We start from the raw sequence: 25,670 nt of genomic DNA, 5'->3' as shown, positions 1-25,670 counted from the left end.
TTTCTTGATTTGTACTAGATTTGGGATTGGCTTCTTGTTTTTTTCCAGCACCTTAAGCTATATCATAGGATTATTTATATGAGATCTCTCTGAATTTTGAATGTGAACACTTAATGGCTATAAACTCCTCTTAGGAATGCCTTGGTTATATCCTAGAGGATCTGGTAGCTTGTATCATCATTTCCCTTAATTTCTAGAAAAGATTTAATTTCCTCCCTGATCCCCTGTTCATTTAATTTTGTTCAGTCTCTGAGTATCTGTCTGGTTGCCCAAGTTTCTCTTGCTATTGGTTTTTAGTATTCCATAAAAGTAACATTGCTACAAATGAACAGCAGATACTTGTACCACTTTGTGTGTATGTGTGTGTCTGGCTGACTTGGGTGGTTTGGGAACTGAACCTGGGCCAGTATGCTTTGACAAGGAAACACATGAGCCATCTTCCCAGCCCCGTAAAGTCTTACTTGAATGTTTCCTGTGATTTGAAGTGGAGTTCTGGATGGCTGTGTCACTGGTATTTCTTCTTCACCTCCAGTGTGAGATTTGGGGTTTGCTGGCTTGCTGTTTAAACAGTGTGGATTCATTTCCGGGTTGTTTTTATAACCTCTTCCTCTTATGGTGAGTATTCTTATATGCATTCTCTTGGATGAGGTTGATTTTTTCCTTCCTCCCTATGTCATATTCCTTTAAGAGTTTTCTGAAGTGCTGGACTTGCTGTCATGAACTGCCTTACTTGACGTTTGCCCTTTCTCTGTCAATTTTGAGAGAATTTTGCTGGGTATAGCACTCTTGGCTAGAAATTGTTTAGTTTTAGGACTTGAAATATAGTCATTCTATGTGTTTCTGGATTTTAGAGTTTCTGAGGATAAATCTGAGGTTACTCCAGTGTTCTTGATTTTGTACAGGAGTTGACGTTTTCCTAACAGCTTTTAGTATTGTTTCTTGACCATGTATTTTTGACATCTTGTCTATGATGGGGAGAGGATGCTCTCTGGTCATGCATGTTTAAAGTTCTAAACGCCTCTTGTGTTTACATGTTGATTTCCCCTTTTAGGTTTGGGATTTCACTAAATGATCTTTCAATCCCTTTAGATTTTATTGCAGCTCCTTCTTCTGCCCCATGGTTTCAAAGGTTTGGTCTTTGAATGTTTCCCAGATATTTGATCTTCTGCATAGTCTTGTCTATTGGCAGTGCTCTCTGCTGCAAATTTAATTTGAGAGACTGATTGTGCCTTTCATTTCTAGAAATTCCTGTTTGGTTCTTTTTCTGTGTTTCAATTTTCTTGCTGAAGTTTTCCTCCATGTTTTGGACTTTCTCCTCCAAATGGCTAGCAGTTTCATTCACTTTGGAGACTGTCTTGTCAAGGTCTTCAACGGGTTTCCTTTGTTCATTTGCTTTTGAGCCTTCTGTATGGTCATTGATCTTCTTAGAAGTTGGGTTTTGAATTTTCTACTGGCATTTTCACTATCTGGGAGGTTTTGGCTTCAGTTGTAGGGGAATTGGGAGGCTGGGAATGGATCATCGTGTGTCCCTCACATTCTTTGTGGTTTTTTTTTTTTCTTTCTTTCTTTTTGTTTTTTTGAGGTAGGGTCTCACTCTAGCCCAGGCTGACCTAGAATTCACTATAGAGTCTCAGGGTGGCCTCGAACTCACAGTGATCCTACTATCTCTGCCTCCCGAGTGCTGGGATTAAAAGAGTACACCACCATGCCTGGCTTCTTTGTGGTTTTTCTGTGGTTTCTGCATATGGTCCAGATTTATCTTCACTCTTTTTCCAGAAGGGAAAGATGGCACAGGTGCAGAACCTCCTAGTCATGGGGCATGACAGCCATCCATTTCTAAAGTGGTTATGCACAACTGCTTCTTAGACAGGGCATATATATATATATATATATACATATATATATATATATATATATATATATATATATATATATATATATACATATATATATTTGGTTTGTTTGTTTGTTTTGTTTTGTTTTTTGAGGTAGGGTCTCACTCTAGCCCAGGCTGACCTGGAATTCACTATGTATTCTCAGGGTGGCCTCGAACTCATGGCAATCCTCCTACCTCTGCCTCCCAAGTGCTGGGATTAAAGGCGTGTGCCACCACGCCCGGCTAATCATATATATATATTTTTTTAAATTTATTTATTTATTTATTTGAGAGTGACAGACACAGAGAGAAAGACAGATAGAGGGAGAGAGAGAGAATGGGCACGCCAGGGCTTCCAGCCTCTGCAAACGAACTCCAGATGCGTGCGCCCCCTTGTGCATCTGGCTAACGTGGGACCTGGGGAACTGAGCCTCGAACCGGGGTCCTTAGGCTTCACAGGCAAGCACTTAACCGCTAAGCCATCTCTCCAGCCCTAATCATATATTTTTTAAAGTATGGTTTCAATTAACCAACTAGGACACAGGCATGAGGTAATCAAACTCACTTGTGATTAAAAGATAAATTGGGATTTTGATATATTGTGCTATATTTTTTATGTAACCCCTTCCATATGCTGATTTAAAAGAGGTAAATCTATTTTATTCCCTTCTGTCCATCCTCCTGTTGATTCTCCTGTATTGACCATTGCTCACCACCACTGATTACTTGACCTTCCTTCTATCCTCTGTCCAACAAGGAATGTGCATGCATCATATCCCCCAGCCTTGCTCCCTGAACACAGCCTGGGATGTGGGCACTCATGTTCAATATTTCATATATATGACTACTATGTGCATACTTGAACATGATAGGTGACTACTTTCAGCACTCATATATTCCACAGCAACATTCTAGGTTCCTTCCTCTTCCCGAAAGAACCCTTCCTCGCGTGACACTGTATTCCTTCCTCTTCCCGAAAGAACCCTTCCTCTCGTGACACTATTCCTTCCTCTTCCTGAAAGAACCCTTCCTCTCGTGACACTGTATTCTTTCCTCTTACCGAAAGAACCCTTCCTCTTGTGACACTATTCCTTCCTCTTCCCGAAAGAACCCTTCCTCGCGTGACACTGTATTCCTTCCTCCTCCCGAAAGAACCCTTCCTCTCGTGACACTATTCCTGCCTCTTCCCGAAAGAACCCTTCCTCTCGTGACACTGTATTCTTTCCTCATCCTGAAAGAACCTTTCCTCTCGTGACACTGTATTCCTTCCTCTTCCCGAAAGAACCCTTCCTCGCGTGACACTGTATTCCTTCCTCTTCCCGAAAGAACCCTTCCTCTCGTGACACTGAATTCCTTCCTCTTCCCGAAAGAACCCTTCCTCGCGTGACACTATTCCTTCCTCTTCCCGAAAGAACCCTTCCTCTCGTGACACTATTCCTTCCTCTTCCCGAAAGAACCCTTCCTCTCGTGACACTATTCCTTCCTCTTCCCAAAAGAACCCTTCCTTTCGTGACACTGTATTCCATCCTCTTCCCGAAAGAACCCTTCCTCACGTGACACTGTATTCCTTCCTCTTCCCGAAAGAACCCATCCTATCGTGACACTATTCCTTCCTCTTCCCGAAAGAACCCTTCCTTGCGTGACACTTTATTCCTTCCTCTTCCCGAAAGAACCCTTCCTCTCGTGACACTATTCCTGCCTCTTCCCGAAAGAACCCTTCCTCTCGTGACACTATTCCTCCCTCATCCCGAAAAAACCCTTCCTCGCGTGACACTGTATTCCTTCCTCTTCCCGAAAGAACCCTTCCTCTCGTGACACTATTCCTTCCACTTCCTGAAAGAACCCTTCCTCTCGTGACACTGTATTCTTTCCTCTTACCGAAAGAACCCTTCCTCTCGTGACACTATTCCTTCCTCTTCCCGAAAGAACCCTTCCTCTCGTGACACTATTCCTTCCTCTTCCCGAAAGAACCCTTCCTCGCGTGACACTGTATTCCTTCCTCCTCCCGAAAGAACCCTTCCTCTCGTGACAGTATTCCTGCCTCTTCCCGAAAGAACCCTTCCTCTCGTGACACTGTATTCCTTCCTCTTCCCGAAAGAACCGTTCCTCGTGTGACACTGTATTCCTTCCTCTTCCCGAAAGAACCCTTCCTCTCGTGACACTGTATTCCTTCATCCTCCCTAAAGAACCCTTCCTCTCGTGACACTGTATTCCTTCCTCTTCCCGAAAGAACCCTTCCTCTCGTGACACTGTATTCCTTCCTCTTCCCGAAAGAACCCTTCCTCTCGTGACACTGTATTCCTTCCTCTTCCCGAAAGAACCCTTCCTCGCGTGACACTGTATTCCTTCCTCTTCCCGAAAGAACCCTTCCTCTCGTGACACTGTATTCCTTCCTCTTCCCGAAAGAACCCTTCCTCTCGTGACACTGTATTCCTTCCTCTTACCGAAAGAACCCTTCCTATCGTGACATTATTCCTGCCTCTTCCCGAAAGAACCCTTCCTCTCGTGACACTGTATTCCTTCCTCTTACCGAAAGAACCCTTCCTCTCGTGACACTGTATTCCTTCCTCTTCCCGAAAGAACCCTTCCTCACGTGACACTGTATTCCTTCCTCTTCCCGAAAGAACCCTTCCTCTCGTGACACTGAATTCCTTCCTCTTCCCGAAAGAACCCTTCCTCGCGTGACACTATTCCTTCCTCTTCCCGAAAGAACCCTTCCTCGCGTGACACTATTCCTTCCTCTTCCCGAAAGAACCCTTCCTCTCGTGACACTATTCCTTCCTCTTCCCGAAAGAACCCTTCCTTTCGTGACACTGTATTCCTTCCTCTTCCCGAAAGAACCCTTCCTCACGTGACACTGTATTCCTTCCTCTTCCCGAAAGAACCCGTCATATCGTGACACTATTCCTTCCTCTTCCCGAAAGAACCCTTCCTCGAGTGACACTTTATTCCTTCCTCTTCCCGAAAGAACCCTTCCTCTCGTGACACTATTCCTGCCTCTTCCCGAAAGAACCCTTCCTCTCATGACACTATTCCTTCTTCTTCCCGAAAGAACCCTTCCTTGCGTGACAGTGTATTCTTTCCTCATCCTGAAAGAACCCTTCCTCACGTGACACTGTATTCCTTCCTCTTCCCGAAAGAACCCTTCCTCGCGTGACACTTTAATCCTTCCTCTTCCCGAAAGAACCCTTCCTCTCGTGACACTATTCCTGCCTCTTCCCGAAAGAACCCTTCCTCTCGTGACACTGTATTCCTTCCTCCTCCCTAAAGAACCCTTCCTCGCGTGACACTGTATTCATTCCTCTTCCCGAAAGAACCCTTCCTCTCGTGACACTGTATTCCTTCCTCTTCCCGAAAGAACCCTTCCTCTCGTGACACTGTATTCCTTCCTCTTCCCGAAAGAACCCTTCCTCACGTGACACTGTATTCCTTCCTCTTCCCGAAAGAACTCTTCCTCTCGTGACACTGTATTCCTTCCTCTTCCCTAAAGAACCCTTCCTCGCGTGACACTGTATTCCTTCCTCTTCCCGAAAGAACCCTTCCTCTCGTGACATTGTATTCCTTCCTCTTCCCTAAAGAACCCTTACTCACGTGACACTGTATTCCTTCCTCTTCCCGAAAGAACCCTTCCTCGCGTGACACTGTATTCCTTCCTCTTCCCGATAGAACCCTTCCTCTCGTGACACTGTATTCCTTCCTCTTCCTGAAAGAACCCTTCCTCTCGTGACACTATTCCTGCCTCTTCCCGAAAGAACCCTTCCTGGCGTGACACTGTATTCCTTCCTCATCCTGAAAGAACCCTTCCTCGCGTGACATTGTATTCCTTCCTCTTCCTGAAAGAACCCTTCCTCTCGTGACACAGTATTCCTTCCTCTTCCCGAAAGAACCCTTCCTCTCGTGACACTGTATTCCTTCCTCTTCCCGAAAGAACCCTTCCTCGCGTGACACTGTATTCCTTCCTCTTCCCGAAAGAACCCTTCCTCTCGTGACACTGTATTCCTTCCTCCTCCCTAAAGAACCCTTCCTCTCGTGACACTGTATTCCTTCCTCTTCCCGAAAGAACCCTTCCTCGCGTCACACTGTATTCCTTCCTCTTCCCGAAAGAACCCTTCCTCTCGTGACACTGTATTTCTTCCTCTTCCCGAAAGAACCCTTCCTCTCATGACACTGAATTCCTTCCTCTTCCCGAAAGAACCCTTCCTCGCTTGACACTGTATTCCTTCCTCTTCCCGAAAGAACCCTTCCTCTCGTGAAACTGTATTCCTTCCTCTTACCGAAAGAACCCTTCCTCTCGTGACACTGTATTCCTTCCTCTTCCCGAAAGAACCCTTCCTCTCGTGACACTGTATTCCTTCCTCTTCCCGAAAGAACCCTTCCTCTTGTGACACTGAATTCCTTCCTCTTCCCGAAAGAACCCTTCCTCGCGTGACACTGTATTCCTTCCTCTTCCCGAAAGAACCCTTCCTCTCGTGACACTATTCCTTCCTCTTCCCGAAAGAACCCTTCCTCTCGTGACACTATTCCTTCCTCTTCCCGAAAGAACCCTTCCTCTCATGACACTGTATTCCTTCCTCTTCCCGAAAGATCCCTTCCTCGCATGACACTGTATTCCTTCCTCTTCCCGAAAGAACCCTTCCTCGCGTGACAATGTATTCCTTCCTCTTCCTGAAAGAACCCTTCCTCTCGTGACACTGTATTCCTTCCTCTTCCCGAAAGAGCCCTTCCTCTCATGACACTGTATTCCTTCCTCTTCCTGAAAGAACCCTTCCTCTCGTGACATTATTCCTGCCTCTTCCCGAAAGAACCCTTCCTCGCGTGACACTGTATTCTTTCCTCATCCTGAAAGAACCCTTCCTCGCGTGACACTGTATTCCTTCCTCTTCCCGAAAGAACCCTTCCTCGCGTGACACTGTAATCCTTCCTCTTCCCGAAAGAACCCTTCCTCTCGGGACACTATTCCTGCCTCCTCCCGAAAGAACCCTTCCTCTCGTGACACTGTATTCCTTCCTCCTCCCTAAAGAACCCTTCCTCGCGTGACACTGTATTCCTTCCTCTTCCCAAAAGAACCCTTCCTCTCGTGACACTGTATTCCTTCCTCTTCCCGAAAGAACCCTTCCTCTTGTGACACTGTATTCCTTCCTCCTCCCGAAAGAACCCTTCCTCGCGTCACACTGTATTCCTTCCTCTTCCCGAAAGAACCCTTCCTCTCGTGACACTGTATTCCTTCCTCTTCCCGAAAGAACCCTTCCTCTCATGACACTGTATTCCTTCCTCTTCCCGAAAGATCCCTTCCTCGCGTGACACTGTATTCCTTCCTCTTCCCGAAAGAACCCTTCCTCGCGTGACACTGTATTCCTTCCTCTTCCTGAAAGAACCCTTCCTCTCGTGACACTGTATTCCTTCCTCTTCCCGAAAGAGCCCTTCCTCTCATGACACTGTATTCCTTCCTCTTCCTGAAAGAACCCTTCCTCTCGTGACATTATTCCTGCCTCTTCCCGAAAGAACCCTTCCTCGCGTGACACTGTATTCTTTCCTCATCCTGAAAGAACCCTTCCTCGCGTGACACTGTATTCCTTCCTCTTCCTGAAAGAACCCTTCCTCTCGTGACACTGTATTCCTTTCTTTTCCTGAAAGAACCCTTCCTCTCGTGACACTGTATTCCTTCCTCTTACCGAAAGAACCCTTCCTCTCGTGACACTGTATTCCTTCCTCTTCCCGAAAGAACCCTTCCTCGCATGACACTGTATTCTTTCCTCATCCTGAAAGTACCCTTCCTCGCGTGACACTGTATTCTTTCCTCTTCCCGAAAGAACCCTTCCTCGCGTGACACTGTAATCCTTCCTATTCCCGAAAGAACCCTTCCTCTCGTGACACTATTCCTGCCTCTTCCCGAAAGAACCCTTCCTCTCGTGACACTGTATTCCTTCCTCCTCCCTAAAGAACCCTTCCTCTCGTGACACTGTATTCCTTCCTCTTCCCGAAAGAACCCTTCCTCACGTGACACTGTATTCCTTCCTCTTCCCGAAAGAACTCTTCCTCTCGTGACACTGTATTCCTTCCTCTTCCCTAAAGAACCCTTCCTCGCGTGACACTGTATTCCTTCCTCTTCCCGAAAGAACCCTTCCTCTCGTGACATTGTATTCCTTCCTCTTCCCTAAAGAACCCTTACTCACGTGACACTGTATTCCTTCCTCTTCCCGAAAGAACCCTTCCTGGCGTGACACTGTATTCCTTCCTCATCCTGAAAGAACCCTTCCTCGCGTGACATTGTATTCCTTCCTCTTCCCGAAAGAACCCTTCCTCGCGTGACACTGTATTCCTTCCTCTTCCTGAAAGAACCCTTCCTCTCGTGACACTGTATTCCTTCCTCTTCCCGAAAGAGCCCTTCCTCGCGTGACACTGTATTCCTTCCTCTTCCCGAAAGAACCCTTCCTCGCGTGACACTGTATTCCTTCCTCTTCCTGAAAGAACCCTTCCTCTCGTGACACTGTATTCCTTCCTCTTCCCGAAAGAGCCCTTCCTCTCATGACACTGTATTCCTTCCTCTTCCTGAAAGAACCCTTCCTCTCGTGACATTATTCCTGCCTCTTCCCGAAAGAACCCTTCCTCGCGTGACACTGTATTCTTTCCTCATCCTGAAAGAACCCTTCCTCGCGTGACACTGTATTCCTTCCTCTTCCTGAAAGAACCCTTCCTCTCGTGACACTGTATTCCTTTCTTTTCCTGAAAGAACCCTTCCTCTCGTGACACTGTATTCCTTCCTCTTACCGAAAGAACCCTTCCTCTCGTGACACTGTATTCCTTCCTCTTCCCGAAAGAACCCTTCCTCTCGTGACACTGTATTCCTTCCTCATCCTGAAAGTACCCTTCCTCGCGTGACACTGTATTCTTTCCTCTTCCCGAAAGAACCCTTCCTCGCGTGACACTGTAATCCTTCCTATTCCCGAAAGAACCCTTCCTCTCGTGACACTATTCCTGCCTCTTCCCGAAAGAACCCTTCCTCTCGTGACACTGTATTCCTTCCTCCTCCCTAAAGAACCCTTCCTCTCGTGACACTGTATTCCTTCCTCTTCCCGAAAGAACCCTTCCTCACGTGACACTGTATTCCTTCCTCTTCCCGAAAGAACTCTTCCTCTCGTGACACTGTATTCCTTCCTCTTCCCTAAAGAACCCTTCCTCGCGTGACACTGTATTCCTTCCTCTTCCCGAAAGAACCCTTCCTCTCGTGACATTGTATTCCTTCCTCTTCCCTAAAGAACCCTTCCTCTCGTGACACTATTCCTGCCTCTTCCCGAAAGAACCCTTCCTGGCGTGACACTGTATTCCTTCCTCATCCTGAAAGAACCCTTCCTCGCGTGACATTGTATTCCTTCCTCTTCCTGAAAGAACCCTTCCTCTCGTGACACAGTATTCCTTCCTCTTCCCGAAAGAACCCTTCCTCTCGTGACACTGTATTCCTTCCTCTTCCCGAAAGAACCCTTCCTCGCGTGACACTGTATTCCTTCCTCTTCCCGAAAGAACCCTTCCTCTCGTGACACTGTATTCCTTCCTCCTCCCTAAAGAACCCTTCCTCTCGTGACACTGTATTCCTTCCTCTTCCCGAAAGAACCCTTCCTCGCGTCACACTGTATTCCTTCCTCTTCCCGAAAGAACCCTTCCTCTCGTGACACTGTATTTCTTCCTCTTCCCGAAAGAACCCTTCCTCTCATGACACTGAATTCCTTCCTCTTCCCGAAAGAACCCTTCCTCGCTTGACACTGTATTCCTTCCTCTTCCCGAAAGAACCCTTCCTCTCGTGAAACTGTATTCCTTCCTCTTACCGAAAGAACCCTTCCTCTCGTGACACTGTATTCCTTCCTCTTCCCGAAAGAACCCTTCCTCTCGTGACACTGTATTCCTTCCTCTTCCCGAAAGAACCCTTCCTCTTGTGACACTGAATTCCTTCCTCTTCCCGAAAGAACCCTTCCTCGCGTGACACGGTATTCCTTCCTCTTCCCGAAAGAACCCTTCCTCTCGTGACACTATTCCTTCCTCTTCCCGAAAGAACCCTTCCTCTCGTGACACTATTCCTTCCTCTTCCCGAAAGAACCCTTCCTCTCATGACACTGTATTCCTTCCTCTTCCCGAAAGATCCCTTCCTCGCATGACACTGTATTCCTTCCTCTTCCCGAAAGAACCCTTCCTCGCGTGACAATGTATTCCTTCCTCTTCCTGAAAGAACCCTTCCTCTCGTGACACTGTATTCCTTCCTCTTCCCGAAAGAGCCCTTCCTCTCATGACACTGTATTCCTTCCTCTTCCTGAAAGAACCCTTCCTCTCGTGACATTATTCCTGCCTCTTCCCGAAAGAACCCTTCCTCGCGTGACACTGTATTCTTTCCTCATCCTGAAAGAACCCTTCCTCGCGTGACACTGTATTCCTTCCTCTTCCCGAAAGAACCCTTCCTCGCGTGACACTGTAATCCTTCCTCTTCCCGAAAGAACCCTTCCTCTCGTGACACTATTCCTGCCTCTTCCCGAAAGAACCCTTCCTCTCGTGACACTGTATTCCTTCCTCCTCCCTAAAGAACCCTTCCTCGCGTGACACTGTATTCCTTCCTCTTCCCAAAAGAACCCTTCCTCTCGTGACACTGTATTCCTTCCTCTTCCCGAAAGAACCCTTCCTCTTGTGACACTGTATTCCTTCCTCCTCCCGAAAGAACCCTTCCTCGCGTCACACTGTATTCCTTCCTCTTCCCGAAAGAACCCTTCCTCTCGTGACACTGTATTCCTTCCTCTTCCCGAAAGAACCCTTCCTCTCATGACACTGTATTCCTTCCTCTTCCCGAAAGATCCCTTCCTCGCGTGACACTGTATTCCTTCCTCTTCCCGAAAGAACCCTTCCTCGCGTGACACTGTATTCCTTCCTCTTCCTGAAAGAACCCTTCCTCTCGTGACACTGTATTCCTTCCTCTTCCCGAAAGAGCCCTTCCTCTCATGACACTGTATTCCTTCCTCTTCCTGAAAGAACCCTTCCTCTCGTGACATTATTCCTGCCTCTTCCCGAAAGAACCCTTCCTCGCGTGACACTGTATTCTTTCCTCATCCTGAAAGAACCCTTCCTCGCGTGACACTGTATTCCTTCCTCTTCCTGAAAGAACCCTTCCTCTCGTGACACTGTATTCCTTTCTTTTCCTGAAAGAACCCTTCCTCTCGTGACACTGTATTCCTTCCTCTTACCGAAAGAACCCTTCCTCTCGTGACACTGTATTCCTTCCTCTTCCCGAAAGAACCCTTCCTCGCATGACACTGTATTCTTTCCTCATCCTGAAAGTACCCTTCCTCGCGTGACACTGTATTCTTTCCTCTTCCCGAAAGAACCCTTCCTCGCGTGACACTGTAATCCTTCCTATTCCCGAAAGAACCCTTCCTCTCGTGACACTATTCCTGCCTCTTCCCGAAAGAACCCTTCCTCTCGTGACACTGTATTCCTTCCTCCTCCCTAAAGAACCCTTCCTCGCGTGACACTGTATTCCTTCCTCTTCCCGAAAGAACCCTTCCTCTCGTGACACTGTATTCCTTCCTGTTCCCGAAAGAACCCTTCCTCTCGTGACACTGTATTCCTTCCTCCTCCCGAAAGAACCCTTCCTCGCGTCACACTGTATTCCTTCCTCTTCCCGAAAGAACCCTTCCTCTCGTGACACTGTATTCCTTCCTCTTCCCGAAAGAACCCTTCCTCTCATGACACTGTATTCCTTCCTCTTCCCGAAAGATCCCTTCCTCGCGTGACACTGTATTCCTTCCTCTTCCTGAAAGAACCCTTCCTCTCGTGACACTGTATTCCTTCCTCTTCCCGAAAGAGCCCTTCCTCTCATGACACTGTATTCCTTCCTCTTCCTGAAAGAACCCTTCCTCTCGTGACATTATTCCTGCCTCTTCCCGAAAGAACCCTTCCTCGCGTGACACTGTATTCTTTCCTCATCCTGAAAGAACCCTTCCTCGCGTGACACTGTATTCCTTCCTCTTCCCGAAAGAACCCTTCCTCTCATGACACTGTATTCCTTCCTTTTCCTGAAAGAACCCTTCCTCTCGTGACACTATTCCTGCCTCTTCCCAAAAGAACCCTTCCTCGCGTGACACTGTATTTGTTGCAGTCCAGTCCGCATTGCTGGTAGAAATCACCCAACCAAGAGCAGCTTCTGGGAAAAAGAGATTTATTTTGGCTTACAGGCTCGAGGGGAAGCCCCACGATGGCAGGGCAAAACGATGGCATGAGCAGAGGGTGGACATCACCCCCTGGAAAACATAAGATGGACCATAGCAACAGGAGGGTGTGCCCAACACTGGCATGGGGAAACTGGCTATAAAGACCATAAGCCTGCCCCCAACAATACACTCCCTCCAGGAGGCATTAATTCCCAAATCTCCATCAGCTGGGAACCTAGCATTCAGAACACCTAAGTTTATGGGGGACACCTGAATCAAACCACCACATTCCGCCCCTGGCCCCCATAAACTGATATCTGGTACCTCCACGGCGACCTCGCCTGTGTAGCAAGCAGAGATGCTTCTGTACTGGATGAGAGCTGAGGACAGAGGGCCAGCACTCCTCGGAGGGATGCCCCCGGTGACCCCTTGGCAGTCGGTTACTGTAAAGGTTCCTGCTGCCCATGAAGTCATGACGACCTAATTGCCGGTGCCAATCAGCTGTATTCTGCGCTCTGTTTCTTTCCTGCACCCTTCTAGTTGTTTGTCAAAGAACAGCTAGTTTCTATGCTACACTTACTATTAATCTTGCACGCAATCAGAGTACAAAAAACAATTTGAGTATTGAATGTGCCCCTCCTATGATTAGGGCAATGGAGGATATGTATAACTCTACTAGGAATAAAAGATTAACTCTAGAACAGTTTTTAGATGGTGTAGAGTAGAAACAGCTTATGATGTTTTAGAACAATACTGATCCTGAGAAAGTGAAAGTAGAAATGTTAATCGGTAATGTTCATTAGAAGTATGACAGTTCTACAGATAGGGAGTTGTAAAACTTAGGTTTTCCCACCAGGAAACTTCCTGGGGGGTATGTTCAGTACTTGATCAAGGGCTGATAGTAGACTCCCAGAACTGGGAACTACCTAGATCCACTCCCCTATGAGGGAGGATATGATGAATTCGGTAATAGATGAATGAATTATGAAGGAATAAGGAGGCTATGGCATTCTCTTCCATTTATGAAATGCTTAGCAAGGACACGTAAGCCTTTGTACTTATACTCTAGACAAGAAAGAAAAGAATTCCTGGAAAACATTAAACCAGCCTTAAAATATTGGTGGTCTTTTGGATAGAAACATTTATATAATGAATATGAGGATTATATAAATAATCTTACAAGTGGAAAGAGATGGCTCTCTGCTCGGTTTATAAAAAATAAATAACCTACTGTTCACCTTACATCCCTTACCCCAAGCTTCTATTCATGTAAAGCTGTGGTCAATGATGCAAGGCGTCCTTCTTAAAAAATGGGTACAGTTCCTGCCTGATCAACATTGCATGTATGCTTACAATAGAACAATACTTAAGATTGTTTAGATTAATGATTTCTGAGATCACTTGTTGGCTTGCTAAGTTTCCCTGTTCAATCTGTATAAAATCTTCATGAAACCTTCAGTAAATTGCAGCAGCATATTCTACCTAGAGTGTGTCTGTCTGTCATTTCCTCGCCGAATCCCGAGTTCTCCTTGAGCCTTCGCCCTTGTTCTCCCTCGGTCCTGATCTCCCCGAGAGTCAGTCCGCGGCAGATATCTATACATGATGTAAAATACAATGCATTCAGTCTGACTTTAAAAGTCCCCATAGTTTTTATCAATCACAATGATGTTCATACATCCCCATAGTTCAAGATCTTTTTAACTGAGCCATAATACCAAAATATAACCTCAAAAAACCCATAATGGCACAGAATAAATATTCACACTGCAATAGATGGCATTGGGCATAGCAAAGAAACATTCAACCAATACAAGATTTAAAACAACCAGGGCAACATTTGTAGCTTCAAGTTCAACAACTCTAGCCAGTGACAAATCTTCAAGTCCGATAATTCTAACCAGCAACAAGTCTCTGGCATTCCAATTCCACCCCTCCAGCTAGGCTACTCACAGTCCTGGAAAACTTCATCCGGGCTGGCAGCTCCTCGGCAGCCATCTCATGGTCCCGGCATCTCCACTGGGTCTCCACTGCAAGCCACGGTTCATCCTCATGGCCCCATGGGGTCTCTATGCAGGCAACCAGCAAACCCGCTTCACACTGCCCATGGCCATTTCCAAAACACAAGACCGTGTTGCAAACTCAATAACCCTCTTTCCAGCATTTCTTATACTCCACAATACCAGGTAGGGTGCCAATTTGTTAATCCAGGGGGGAATAAAGCAGACTTTGAAGAACAGGACACTCCTTGAGCACTCAGGCCCCTTCAAAAGAGTCTACGTTCTTCTTGTTGCCCCAGCACAGGTCAGCTAGCCCAGTCTCAAAGGTTGTAATCTCTCAGTTGCAGCTGAATGGGCAACAGTTCACCCAAAGATTTTTCTTTCTATGCCATATCCCTCTGCACACACCAGTTCATTTCTACGCAAAGCAACCCTGCACAACTTCTCAGGACATGGGCACAAGAGCAAGCTTATCACACAAACTGCTAGCCTAGTCCAAGCAAAGCTCTTTCTCACCCTCATAAGCCAAACCTCACAGTCCATAGTTCTTACTGCATTCAGGTCTTGCAGCTCAGACCAGAACAGTCCATCAAGCTGTATTTACAGCACTGCAAGGCATTTCTTAGGCCAAGGTTTCAAATCCTTCCACATTCCTCTTGAAAATCAACTCCAAAAGGCCAAAGCCACACAGTCAGGTGTCTAGCAGCAACCCCACTCCTTGGTACCACTTTACTGTTGCAGTCCGGTCCGCATTGCTGGTAGAAATCACCCAACCAAGAGCAGCTTCTGGGAAAAAGAGATTTATTTTGGCTTACAGGCTCGAGGGGAAGCCCCACGATGGCAGGGCAAAACGATGGCATGAGCAGAGGGTGGACATCACCCCCTGGAAAACATAAGATGGACCATAGCAACAGCAGGGTGTGCCCAACACTGGCATGGGGAAACTGGCTATAAAGACCATAAGCCTGCCCCCAACAATACACTCCCTCCAGGAGGCATTAATTCCCAAATCTCCATCAGCTGGGAACCTAGCATTCAGAACACCTAAGTTTATGGGGGACACCTGAATCAAACCACCACAGTATTCTTTCCTCATCCTGAAAGAACCCTTCCTCACGTGACATTGTATTCCTTCCTCTTCCTGAAAGAACCCTTCCTCTCGTGACACAGTATTCCTTCCTCTTCCCGAAAGAACCCTTCCTCTCGTGACACTATTTCTTCCTCCTCCCTAAAGAACCCTTCCTCGCGTGACACTGTATTCTTTCCTCATCCTGAAAGAACCCTTCCTCTCGTGACATTGTTTTCCTTCCTCTTCCCGAAAGAACCCTTCCTCTCGTGACACTGTATCCCTTCCTCTTCCTGAAAGAACCCTTCCTCTCGTGACACTGTATTCCTGCCTCTTCCCGAAAGAACCCTTCCTCACGTGACACTGTATTCTTTCCTCATCCTGAAAGAACCCTTCCTCTCGTGACACTATTCCTTCCTCCTCCCTAAAGAACCCTTCCTCGCGTGACACTGTATTCTTTCCTCATCCTGAAAGAACCCTTCCTCTCGTGACATTGTTTTCCTTCCTCCTCCCGAAAGAACCCTTCCTCGCATGACACTGTATTCCTTCCTCTTCCCGAAAGAACCCTTCCATTTGTGACACTGTATTCCTTCCTTTCACGACATGGTATTTCAAATAGTCATTGTGAAGCCATGTAGCTGTAATTTATGCCTAAGCATATGGTTATCACATTTCATATTTAAATGACATTTTGGTTACATGTAAAACTCTAGGTCCAAACTATCTGAGTACTCTGGTTACTGTTAAAAAAGCCGTTGTCAATGTGCTTTGTTCCTCTTGAGGCCATCTGCTCTCCCACAGAAACTCACTCTCTGTTCTCTGGATGAAACCTCACCTTGTCTTGGTTTCTACATAGTCTACTTGGGGAGGGGGCGTGCAGGAGTGTGTTTTCTTTCTGGCTTTCATTTGCCATTTAGATCTTCTCCTCTTTTTTCTCCAATTATCTTCTCCCCTTCATCTTTCCCCTTTTTCTTTACAAATACTTATTATATAAATGTTTTTCATCCTAACCCATAATCTTAGCTTTTGACACTTTCTTCCATCCTGCTGCTTTACTGGAGAGTATTTCAACCTCTCAACTAGCTCCCAATGAAATTTCTGTGATGTGCCATTTTATGTGGCTTAATGGGAGGTAACTTCATTAATTACTGAGTCTGCCCACATAGCATAGTTTACTTGTAAGAGTGAAAGTACCAACATAGTGTCCAGGTAATACTGCAGCAGGAAAAGCCAGGCAGGAAGCTAATGCACATGCTGTAGTGAGGCTGAGTATTAGGAAGTCTGGCTGGATGTGATGGCTCATGCCTGTAATCCTCACACTGAAGGTTGAGAGAGGAAAATTGACAGAGTTTGAGGATAGCCTGGGCTACATAGTGAGTTAGAGGCCAACCGGGGATATAGTGTGAGATCCTTTCTCAAAAACAACCACCATGACCTCCATTGCCACCAAACAAAATGCTTTGTGTTGTTTTCTTAAATTACATTTATGAGAAACTTGGCCCCTTTTCACATTCTACAACCTATGATTCATTTTGAAACATTTAAAAGAGACAAAAGATAGGGATTTTACAGAACACATGACAAAAATTTTATAAGGTGCCACACAGCAGAACAGTGACTCACACTTGGGACAGCTGGAGACTTCTTCCTCTCCGGGCCCACAAGCGGGCTTGCAGTCACCTCGCTTTTTGAGCCAATGGTAGTGCTGCCAAGTTTGCGAGCTGCATCTTTGTCCCGTTCCTCTTTCTGCTCGCCCTCCACGCTGTTCGCCTGAGGCCTCTTGGTATATGATACAGCAGGGGGGATGGAGGGGCCAGCTGTGATTTTTAAAAAGAGCACAATTAGCTGAAAACAAATGACATATATTCTTCTCACAAACAAAAGCTCTGTATTACAAATATTTGTATTTGTGTGTTTTATGTCTGAGCTGTCATGAAATTGCTGACAACTATCAGGTCAAGGCCTTGTGGAAGTGGTCATGTTTTTCATAAGGTGTGCCTGTGAGGTGGACGCCAGGAGAGATGGACGCAAGCTGAGGCAGACCCACACTGGTCTTCTACACCTGAGACTTGCTCCCCACCGTGGTCACTGAAACGCCGCTGCTTCTGGTTTGCTGAGATGCTCCTCTGGACCTTCAGGTGGGCAGGGGACTGAAGCGTGCTGTTGTTCAGGTCACTGCTGGGCCGGGACCTCTGACACAGGTTTCCACTGGACAGTGACTCACCACCTTCAAACTGTAAGAAGAAGAAAGATCTCCAGGTTAAAACAGAAAGGTGCTCATATAAATAAATGGCACTCTTGATTTTATAAATGGCTCAAAGTTCCACAGAGACTAATTATAACTAAAAATCAGTTTTGGATATAGAACTTTACATTGGCAGGAAGGAAGGGAGGGAACTGCATATAAGGCATTCCCATGAGTATTTGTAATCTGTTATTTTGTCGAAATCCTTATTTGAGTCAGAACATCAAGCAATAGCCACAGGTAGGGTGTAACACTGATGGTGGTAGTCCCAACATTGATGCTAGTGACAGGCAGGGTGCAAGTTTCTGTATGGTAATTATGCATCAGAAATAGACCTTTTTTGTTTTTTTGTTACATCTGTGTGTAGATGTGCTCATATGTATTTGGGCACATGTGTGCAGGTTATTGTGCACATGTGTGCTCCTGTGTCACTGGTCTGGAGCTTACCCACTTGGTCTGGACTAGCTAGCCAGGGAACCACAAGAGTCCTTCTGCCACTACCTCCCCAGTGCTCTGATTACAGGCACATGGCATCATGTCCAGCGCAGTACATGGGAACTAGGGATGTAATACAGATCTTCATGCTTTCAAGGTAAGAATTTACCAATCCAGACTCCAAGGTGTTTTACGCATGGTATTTTATTTAAATCATTGTCACTCCTGGACTAGAGTGAGACTCTACCTCAGCAAAACCAAAAAATAAGATAAAAGAAATCATTGCCCCAAACCTAGACTGAAACCTGAGGCCCAAGGATATCACTGTAATTCCATCTTATGATAAATCTAAAACTTTAAACCATATGTATATCTGCATACATAGGGTTTATGTGTGGTATATATGCACATGTATGGATGCACACACTAACAAAATAACTATATTTTATACTCTGATCTAAGATTAAACTGTTTTGTTTGTTTTCCCATGTTTACAAAATAAAATCTGATTTATTGGCTCTGATCAAAAAGTATCTTCTAGAACTGTGTTAATGGGTTGATACATCCCTTCCCTCTTTGTAACATGTGAGTTGTATGTGGCTGTCAAACTTTGAATCAAATGACAGTCATTGCAATGGGAACTCAAATGATGCTAGTGACTGACAGGCAAGTTGTAACACTCATGATGGTAGTCCAACAGTGACACTAGTGACAGGCAGGGTGTAACGCTGATGGTGGTAGTCCAACAGTGATGCTAGTGACAGGCATGGTGTAACACTGATGATGGTAGTTCAACAGTGATGCTAGTGACAGGCAGGGTGTAACACTGATGATGGTAGTTCAACAGTGACGCTAGTGACAGGCAGGGTGTAATGCTGATGGTGGTCGTCCAACAGTGAAGCTAGTGACAGGCAGGGTGTAACGATGATGGTGGTCGTACAACAGTGACGCTAGTGACAGGCAGGGTGTGACGCTGATGATGGTAGTCCAACAGTGACGCAAGTGACAGGCAGGGTGTAATGCTGATGATGGTAGTCCAACAGTGACACTAGTGACAGGCAGGGTGTAACACTGATGGTGGTAGTTCAACAGTGACGCTAGTGACAGGCAGGGTGTGACACTGATGGTGGTAGTCCAACAGTGACGCTAGTGACAGGCAGGATGTGACACTGATGATGGTAGTTCCATAGTGACGCTAGTGACAGGCATGGTGTGACACTGAGGATGGTAGTCCAACAGTGATGCTAGTGACAGGCAGGGTGTAACGCTGATGGTGGTAGTCCAACAGTGATGCTAGTGACAGGCAGGGTGTGACACTGATGATGGTAGTCCAACAGCGACGCTAGTGACAGGCAGGGTGTAACGCTGATGGTGGTAGTTCAACAGTGATGCTAGTGACAGGCAGGGTGTAACACTGATGATGGTAGTCCAACAGCGACGCTAGTGACAGGCAGGGTGTAACACTGATGGTGGTAGACCAACAGTGACGCTAGTGACAGGCAGGGTGTAATGCTTATGATGGTAGTCCACAGTGACGCTAGTGACAGTAAGGGTGTAACACTGATGGTGGTAGTCCAACAGTGACGCTAGTGACAGGCAGGGTGTAATGCTGATGGTGGTAGTCCTGCAGTGACGCTAGTGACAGGCAGGGTGTAACGCTGATGACGGTAGTTCACCAGTGACGCTAGTGACAGGCAGGGTGTAACACTGATGATGGTAGTTCAACAGTGACGCTAGTGACAGGCAGGGTGTAACACTGATGGTGGTCGTCCAACAGTGACGCTAGTGTCAGGCAGGGTGTAACACTGATGGTGGTCGTCCAACAGTGACGCTAGTGACAGGAAGGGTGTAACACTGATGATGGTAGTTCAACAGTGATGCTAGTGACAGGCAGGGTGTAACACTGATGGTGGTCGTCCAACAGTGACGCTAGTGACAGGCAGGGTGTAACACTGATGGTGGTCGTCCAACAGTGACGCTAGTGACAGGCAGGGTGTAACACTGATGGTGGTCGTCCAACAGTGACACTAGTGACAGGCAGGGTGTAACAATGATGGTGGTCGTCCAACAGTGACACTAGTGACAGGCAGTGTGTAACACTGAGGGTGGTCGTCCAAGAGTGACGCTAGTGACAGGCAGTGTGTAACACAGATGATGGTCGTCCAACCGTGATGCTAGTGACAGGCAGGGTGTAACACTGATAGTGGTAGTCCAACAGTGACACTAGTGACAGGCAGGGTGTAACACTGATGGTGGTCGTCCAACAGTGATGCTAGTGACAGGCAGGTGTAACACTGATGGTGGTAGACCAACAGTGACGCTAGTGACAGGCAGGGTGTAATGCTTATGATGGTAGTCCAACAGTGACGCTAGTGACAGTAAGGGTGTAACACTGATGGTGGTAGTCCAACAGTGACGCTAGTGACAGGCAGGGTGTAACGCTGATGGTGGTAGTCCTGCAGTGACGCTAGTGACAGGCAGGGTGTAACGCTGATGACGGTAGTTCAACAGTGACGCTAGTGACAGGCAGGGTGTAACACTGATGATGGTAGTTCAACAGTGATGCTAGTGACAGGCAGGGTGTAACACTGATGGTGGTCGTCCAACAGTGACGCTAGTGACAGGCAGGGTGTAACACTGATGGTGGTCGTCCAACAGTGACGCTAGTGACAGGAAGGGTGTAACACTGATGATGGTAGTTCAACAGTGATGCTAGTGACAGGCAGGGTGTAACACTGATGGTGGTCGTCCAACAGTGACGCTAGTGACAGGCAGGGTGTAACACTGATGGTGGTCGTCCAACAGTGACGCTAGTGACAGGCAGGGTGTAACACTGATGGTGGTCGTCCAACAGTGACACTAGTGACAGGCAGGGTGTAACACTGATGGTGGTCGTCCAACAGTGACACTAGTGAAGGCAGTGTGTAACACTGAGGGTGGTCGTCCAAGTGTGACGCTAGTGACAGGCAGTGTGTAACACAGATGATGGTCGTCCAACCGTGATGCTAGTGACAGGCAGGGTGTAACACTGATAGTGGTAGTCCAACAGTGACACTAGTGACAGGCAGGGTGTAACACTGATGGTGGTCGTACAACAGTGACACTAGTGAAGGCAGGGTGTAACACTGATGGTGGTCGTTAACAGTGATGCTAGTGACAGGCAGGGTGTAACACTGATGGTGGTCGTCCAACAGTGACGCTAGTGACAGGCAGGGTGTGACGCTGATGATGGTAGTCCAACAGCGACGCTAGTGACAGGCAGGGTGTAACACTGATGATGGTCGTCCAACAGTGGCGCTAGTGACAGGCAGGATGTAACACTGATGATGGTCGTCCAACAGTGATGCTAGTGATAGGCAGGGTGTAACACTGATGGTGGTAGTCCAACAGTGACACTAGTGACAGGCAGGGTGTAACACTGATGGTGGTCGTACAACAGTGACACTAGTGACAGGCAGGGTGTAACACTGATGGTAGTCGTCCAACAGTGATGCTAGTGACAGGCAGGGTGTGATACTGATGATGGTAGTCCAACAGCGACACTAGTGAGAGGCAGGGTGTAATGCTGATGATGGTAGTCCAACAGTGACACTAGTGACAGGCAGGGTGTAACACTGATGGTGGTAGTCCAACAGTGATGCTAGTGATAGGCAGGGTGTGATACTGATGATGGTAGTCCAACAGTGACGCTAGTGACATGCAGGGTGTGACACTGAGGATGGTAGTCCAACAGTGACGCTAGTGACAGGCAGGGTGTAACACTGATGGTGGTAGTCCAACAGTGATGCTAGTGACAGGCAGGGTGTAATGCTGAAGATGGTAGTTCAACAGTGACGCTAGTGACAGGCAGGGTGTGACACTGATGTTGGTAGTCCAACAGTGACGCTAGTGACAGGCAGTGTGTAACGCTGATGATGGTAGTCCAACAGTGATACTAGTGACAGGCAGGGTGTAACGCTGATGGTGGTAGTTCAACAGTGATGCTAGTGACAAGCAGGGTGTAACGCTGATGATGGTAGTCCAACAGTGACACTAGTGACAGGCAGGGTGTAACGCTGATGGTGGTAGTCCAACAGTGACACTAGTGACAGGCAGGGTGTAACACTGATGGTGGTCGTCCAACAGTGACGCTAGTGACAGGCAGGGTGTAACACTGATGGTGGTCGTACAACAGTGACACTAGTGTAGGCAGGGTGTAACACTGATGGTGGTCGTCCAACAGTGATGCTAGTGACAGGCAGGGTGTAACACTGATGGTGGTCGTCCAACAGTGACGCTAGTGACAGGCAGGGTGTGATGCTGATGATGGTAGTCCAACAGTGACGCTAGTGACAGGCAGGGTGTAATGCTGATGATGGTAGTCCAACAGTGACACTAGTGACAGGCAGGGTGTAACACTGATGGTGGTAGTCCAACAGTGATGCTAGTGACATGCAGGGTGTGACACTGATGATGGTAGTTCAACAGTGACGCTAGTGACAGGCAGGGTGTAACGCTGATGGTGGTAGTCCTACAGTGACGCTAGTGACAGGCAGGGTGTAACACTGATGACGGTAGTTCAACAGTGACGCTAGTGACAGGCAGGGTGTAACGCTGATGGTGGTCGTCCAACAGTGATGCTAGTGAGAGGCAGGGTGTGACACTGATGATGGTAGTCCAACAGCGACGCTAGTGACAGGCAGGGTGTAATACTGATGATGGTAGTCCAACAGTGACACTAGTGACAGGCAGGGTGTAACACTGATGGTGGTAGTTCAACAGTGACGCTAGTGACAGGCAGGGTGTAACTCTGATGTTGGTAGTTCAACAGTGACACTAGTGACAGGCAGGGTGTAACACTGATGATGGTCGTCCAACAGTGATGCTAGTGACAGGCAGGGTGTGACACTGATGATGGTAGTTCAACAGTGACGCTAGTGACAGGCAGGGTGTAACACTGATGGTGGTAGTCCAACAGTGATGCTAGTGACAGGCAGGGTGTGACACTGATGATGGTAGTCCAACAGTGACGCTAGTGACAGGCAGGGTGTAACACTGATGGTGGTAGTCCAACAGTGATGCTAGTGACAGGCAGGGTGTGACACTGAGGATGGTAGTTCAACAGTGACGCTAGTGACAGGATAGGGTGTAACACTGATGTTGGTAGTCCAACAGTGACGCTAGTGACAGGCAGTGTGTAACGCTGATGATGGTAGTCCAACAGTGACACTAGTGACAGGCAGGGTGTAACGCTGATGGTGGTAGTTCAACACATCTTTTACTGGCTTCGAGGGCTATCCATTTTCTGTGTTACTATCACCTGGACCAATGCAGGGCTCTCACCCTGCATGTGTGACTATGTGCTGCCCCACAAGCATGCTGTGCCTGGCTGCTGAGTCCTTCACCGCACCGAGGGTCCCCTCAGGGGAGACTGTTTCCATCACCACACTTAGCTTACTTTCTAGTGACTTTCTGGTACAAGGAATTTCAATACGTGTCAGCTTGAAGGTATGATGCTACTCACAGTTACTACTTAATTGCAAATAAGTGCAGCCTTTTCTACAGAATGCCACCCACCGATGTCTAGTCAGTGCTCTGGTCTCTAGTTCTACTTCCTTTCCTGAAGGATCATTTGCTTCTATGGTTCCTCATTTGTATACAGTTATTTCTTCAATCCATTTTCTTACCATGGCTCTCTCCTGGCTGTGACTCTCAACTGTGTTCATGAACACACTGACACTCACAGGACAAAGCACTGTGAAGCAGTCTTCCTCTGGGTCTCACTTGCGGGAGTCATCCCAGATAGAAATTTTATTCCACATGCTTCTACTTCCTTCTGTTTCCATCACTGTCTTTTCCGCACAAAGTGATCATACTACACTGCCTTTGACAGTACTGTTGCACTTGGCTGGACAAGTGTGCACTGCCCAAGTCCAGGGACATCATTCTCACAGACAACACAGAGGGTAGAGCTTCTGGAACCAGGCAAGGTGGGGGCCTGCGCTTCCCTAAATCCCTCTTATACCCTGAAATGAAATTAGCTTATAAATTAGCATCTTAATGTCTAAATTCTAGTAAATAGAATATCAGGATCTTAGTGTTATTTGTTGATACCACAAAGAAGAGAATACACTTACTATCATCTTTATCTGTTAAACTCAAAAATTAATTCACATTAATTAAAAAGGTAAAAGGTTAAAAACTTACTTCAGGTGGTTTTCTACCTAGAAGAATATATGTAGCCATAACTTCATCGTATTTCTGACTTATCAAGGCATCATTTATTTCATCTCGGGCAAAACCCATGGTCACCATAATGTCTGGAAAAAAATAAAGATGTCTACATTAGTAATGTGTTGACATTAGTAAATGAATCAGCAAAACCCACAAGATTGCTGATGTTGTTTAGGAAAACTAATTCTTGAATAATTGGAGTGTTATTTTAACTCTTAAAAACCTATGGATTATTAGCCTACAGATACTTTCTATGCAGAACTATTCTGTCTTGGGCTTTATGTACTCTATTTCTCTTGTCCTAGTATATTTCCAAGATGACTTCCTTTGCCCAGTTGGGGCCTGTGTCCGTCTGTGTCACACTCAAAGTTCTTCTCTCTTTCTGTTCCTGTTTCTCTGAACACAGTCTCAGCTACTCATGAAGAGTTCTCTCTCCAGTCCACAATGTCTGCTTCCCTTCCCATCCGCAGGTCATGGCTCCTCTTGGAAAGGCTTGACTTCCATAGCTGTTCTGCTCAAGTTCTAGGTGCTGTCCCCTAATACGCTGCCCTTGGCTGGACAGAAGTCCTGTTGAGGAGCTTGGCTGTGAGCTTATGATGGCTTTGGCAGGGAGAGAAACTAAGAGAACAAATGGGATGCAGAGAGCTGGTTGTGTGTGGGCAACAGCAGGGCTGGGGTGGGGAGGAGGGCCTCTGCTGAGAAAGCAGGAAGCAGAAATGGAGAGGCAAAGGGCTCAGCCCTTTTCATTCAGTGCTAAAGTGTTTGTGGACATACATGACCTGTTTGCTGATAGTATGATCAGTGCTAGTAGCTTTGCCCTATGTGGGACCCAGACAGGAAAGAATTATGTTCACTTATATTATTCTAATTTTTATATTACAGTTGCCAAAAAGTAAACTGAGCCATAGTACATATGAGAACAAACTAAGAAATTTGAGCAGTCTAGTGTTTATCCTTAACACTGAACATAATAATCCTTGTGTTATTCAAAGAATAACAGTTCCATGTGTGTGTGTGTGTGTGTGTGTGTGTGTGTATTGGTTTTTCGAGGTAGGGTCTCACTCTAGCCCAGGCTGACCTGGAATTCACTATGGAGTCTCAGGGTAGCCTCGAACTCAGGGCAATCTTCCTACCTCATACGCCACCATGCCCGGCTGCCATGTATATATTTTTAAACCCTATTTTGGTAGGCTAAAGGACTTACTTGCAGCCTATGGTAGCATCTCTCACAATATTTAAATGCTTACCTATTCTTTTTGTATCATTGAAATCCAGCTCAGGCTCTGTATAAGGCTTCAGTTCTTCCTCTTCATGACCAACATTCATCCATCGGTCTTTCATTATTTGCTAGGAAGTAAACTCTGAGTTATTTTTGGTAAGTTACATTAAATCACTTACTCTAGTGATGTGACATTTGTTGGTTCACTCAACAAACGTTATGTCAAGAATCATGTGGCACTTTCAGGTATAGTTATTAGTGTTTACTCTGATAATAGTCACCAATGACGTGGGATCAGGACACACACTGTTTTATAATACCCTGTTAATATTGCCCATCACTCACCAGGGGCAATGATTCAAAACAGGCTTCCTTCCATATTCCTTTAAAAAGAGCATTTTAAATTACAATGTTTTGTCATGAGAACCAACTGAC

At 46.6% G+C, this 25,670-nt stretch overlaps 1 protein-coding gene across 1 annotated transcript in view; it reads right to left on the bottom strand.

The window, feature by feature from the left end:
• Positions 1-25,670, bottom strand: part of Mark1 (microtubule affinity regulating kinase 1) — a 152,714-nt gene that overhangs the window by 20,036 nt on the left and 107,008 nt on the right. Inside the window, exons 10-13 of the mRNA XM_045157574.1 lie at positions 25,264-25,363; positions 23,990-24,102; positions 17,204-17,357; positions 16,747-16,940 (exon numbers count right to left, since the gene is read on the bottom strand). Of these exons, the coding sequence (XP_045013509.1) occupies positions 16,747-16,940; positions 17,204-17,357; positions 23,990-24,102; positions 25,264-25,363 (561 nt within the window). The remainder of the gene's footprint in view (positions 1-16,746; positions 16,941-17,203; positions 17,358-23,989; positions 24,103-25,263; positions 25,364-25,670) is intronic.

The sequence above is a fragment of the Jaculus jaculus genome, chromosome 1 (genome assembly GCF_020740685.1).
Source record: "Jaculus jaculus isolate mJacJac1 chromosome 1, mJacJac1.mat.Y.cur, whole genome shotgun sequence".
NCBI classification, from domain to species: domain Eukaryota; kingdom Metazoa; phylum Chordata; class Mammalia; order Rodentia; family Dipodidae; genus Jaculus; species Jaculus jaculus.
Note: the sequence above shows the minus strand (reverse complement) of the source record. Positions and strands in the feature narration are given on the sequence as shown.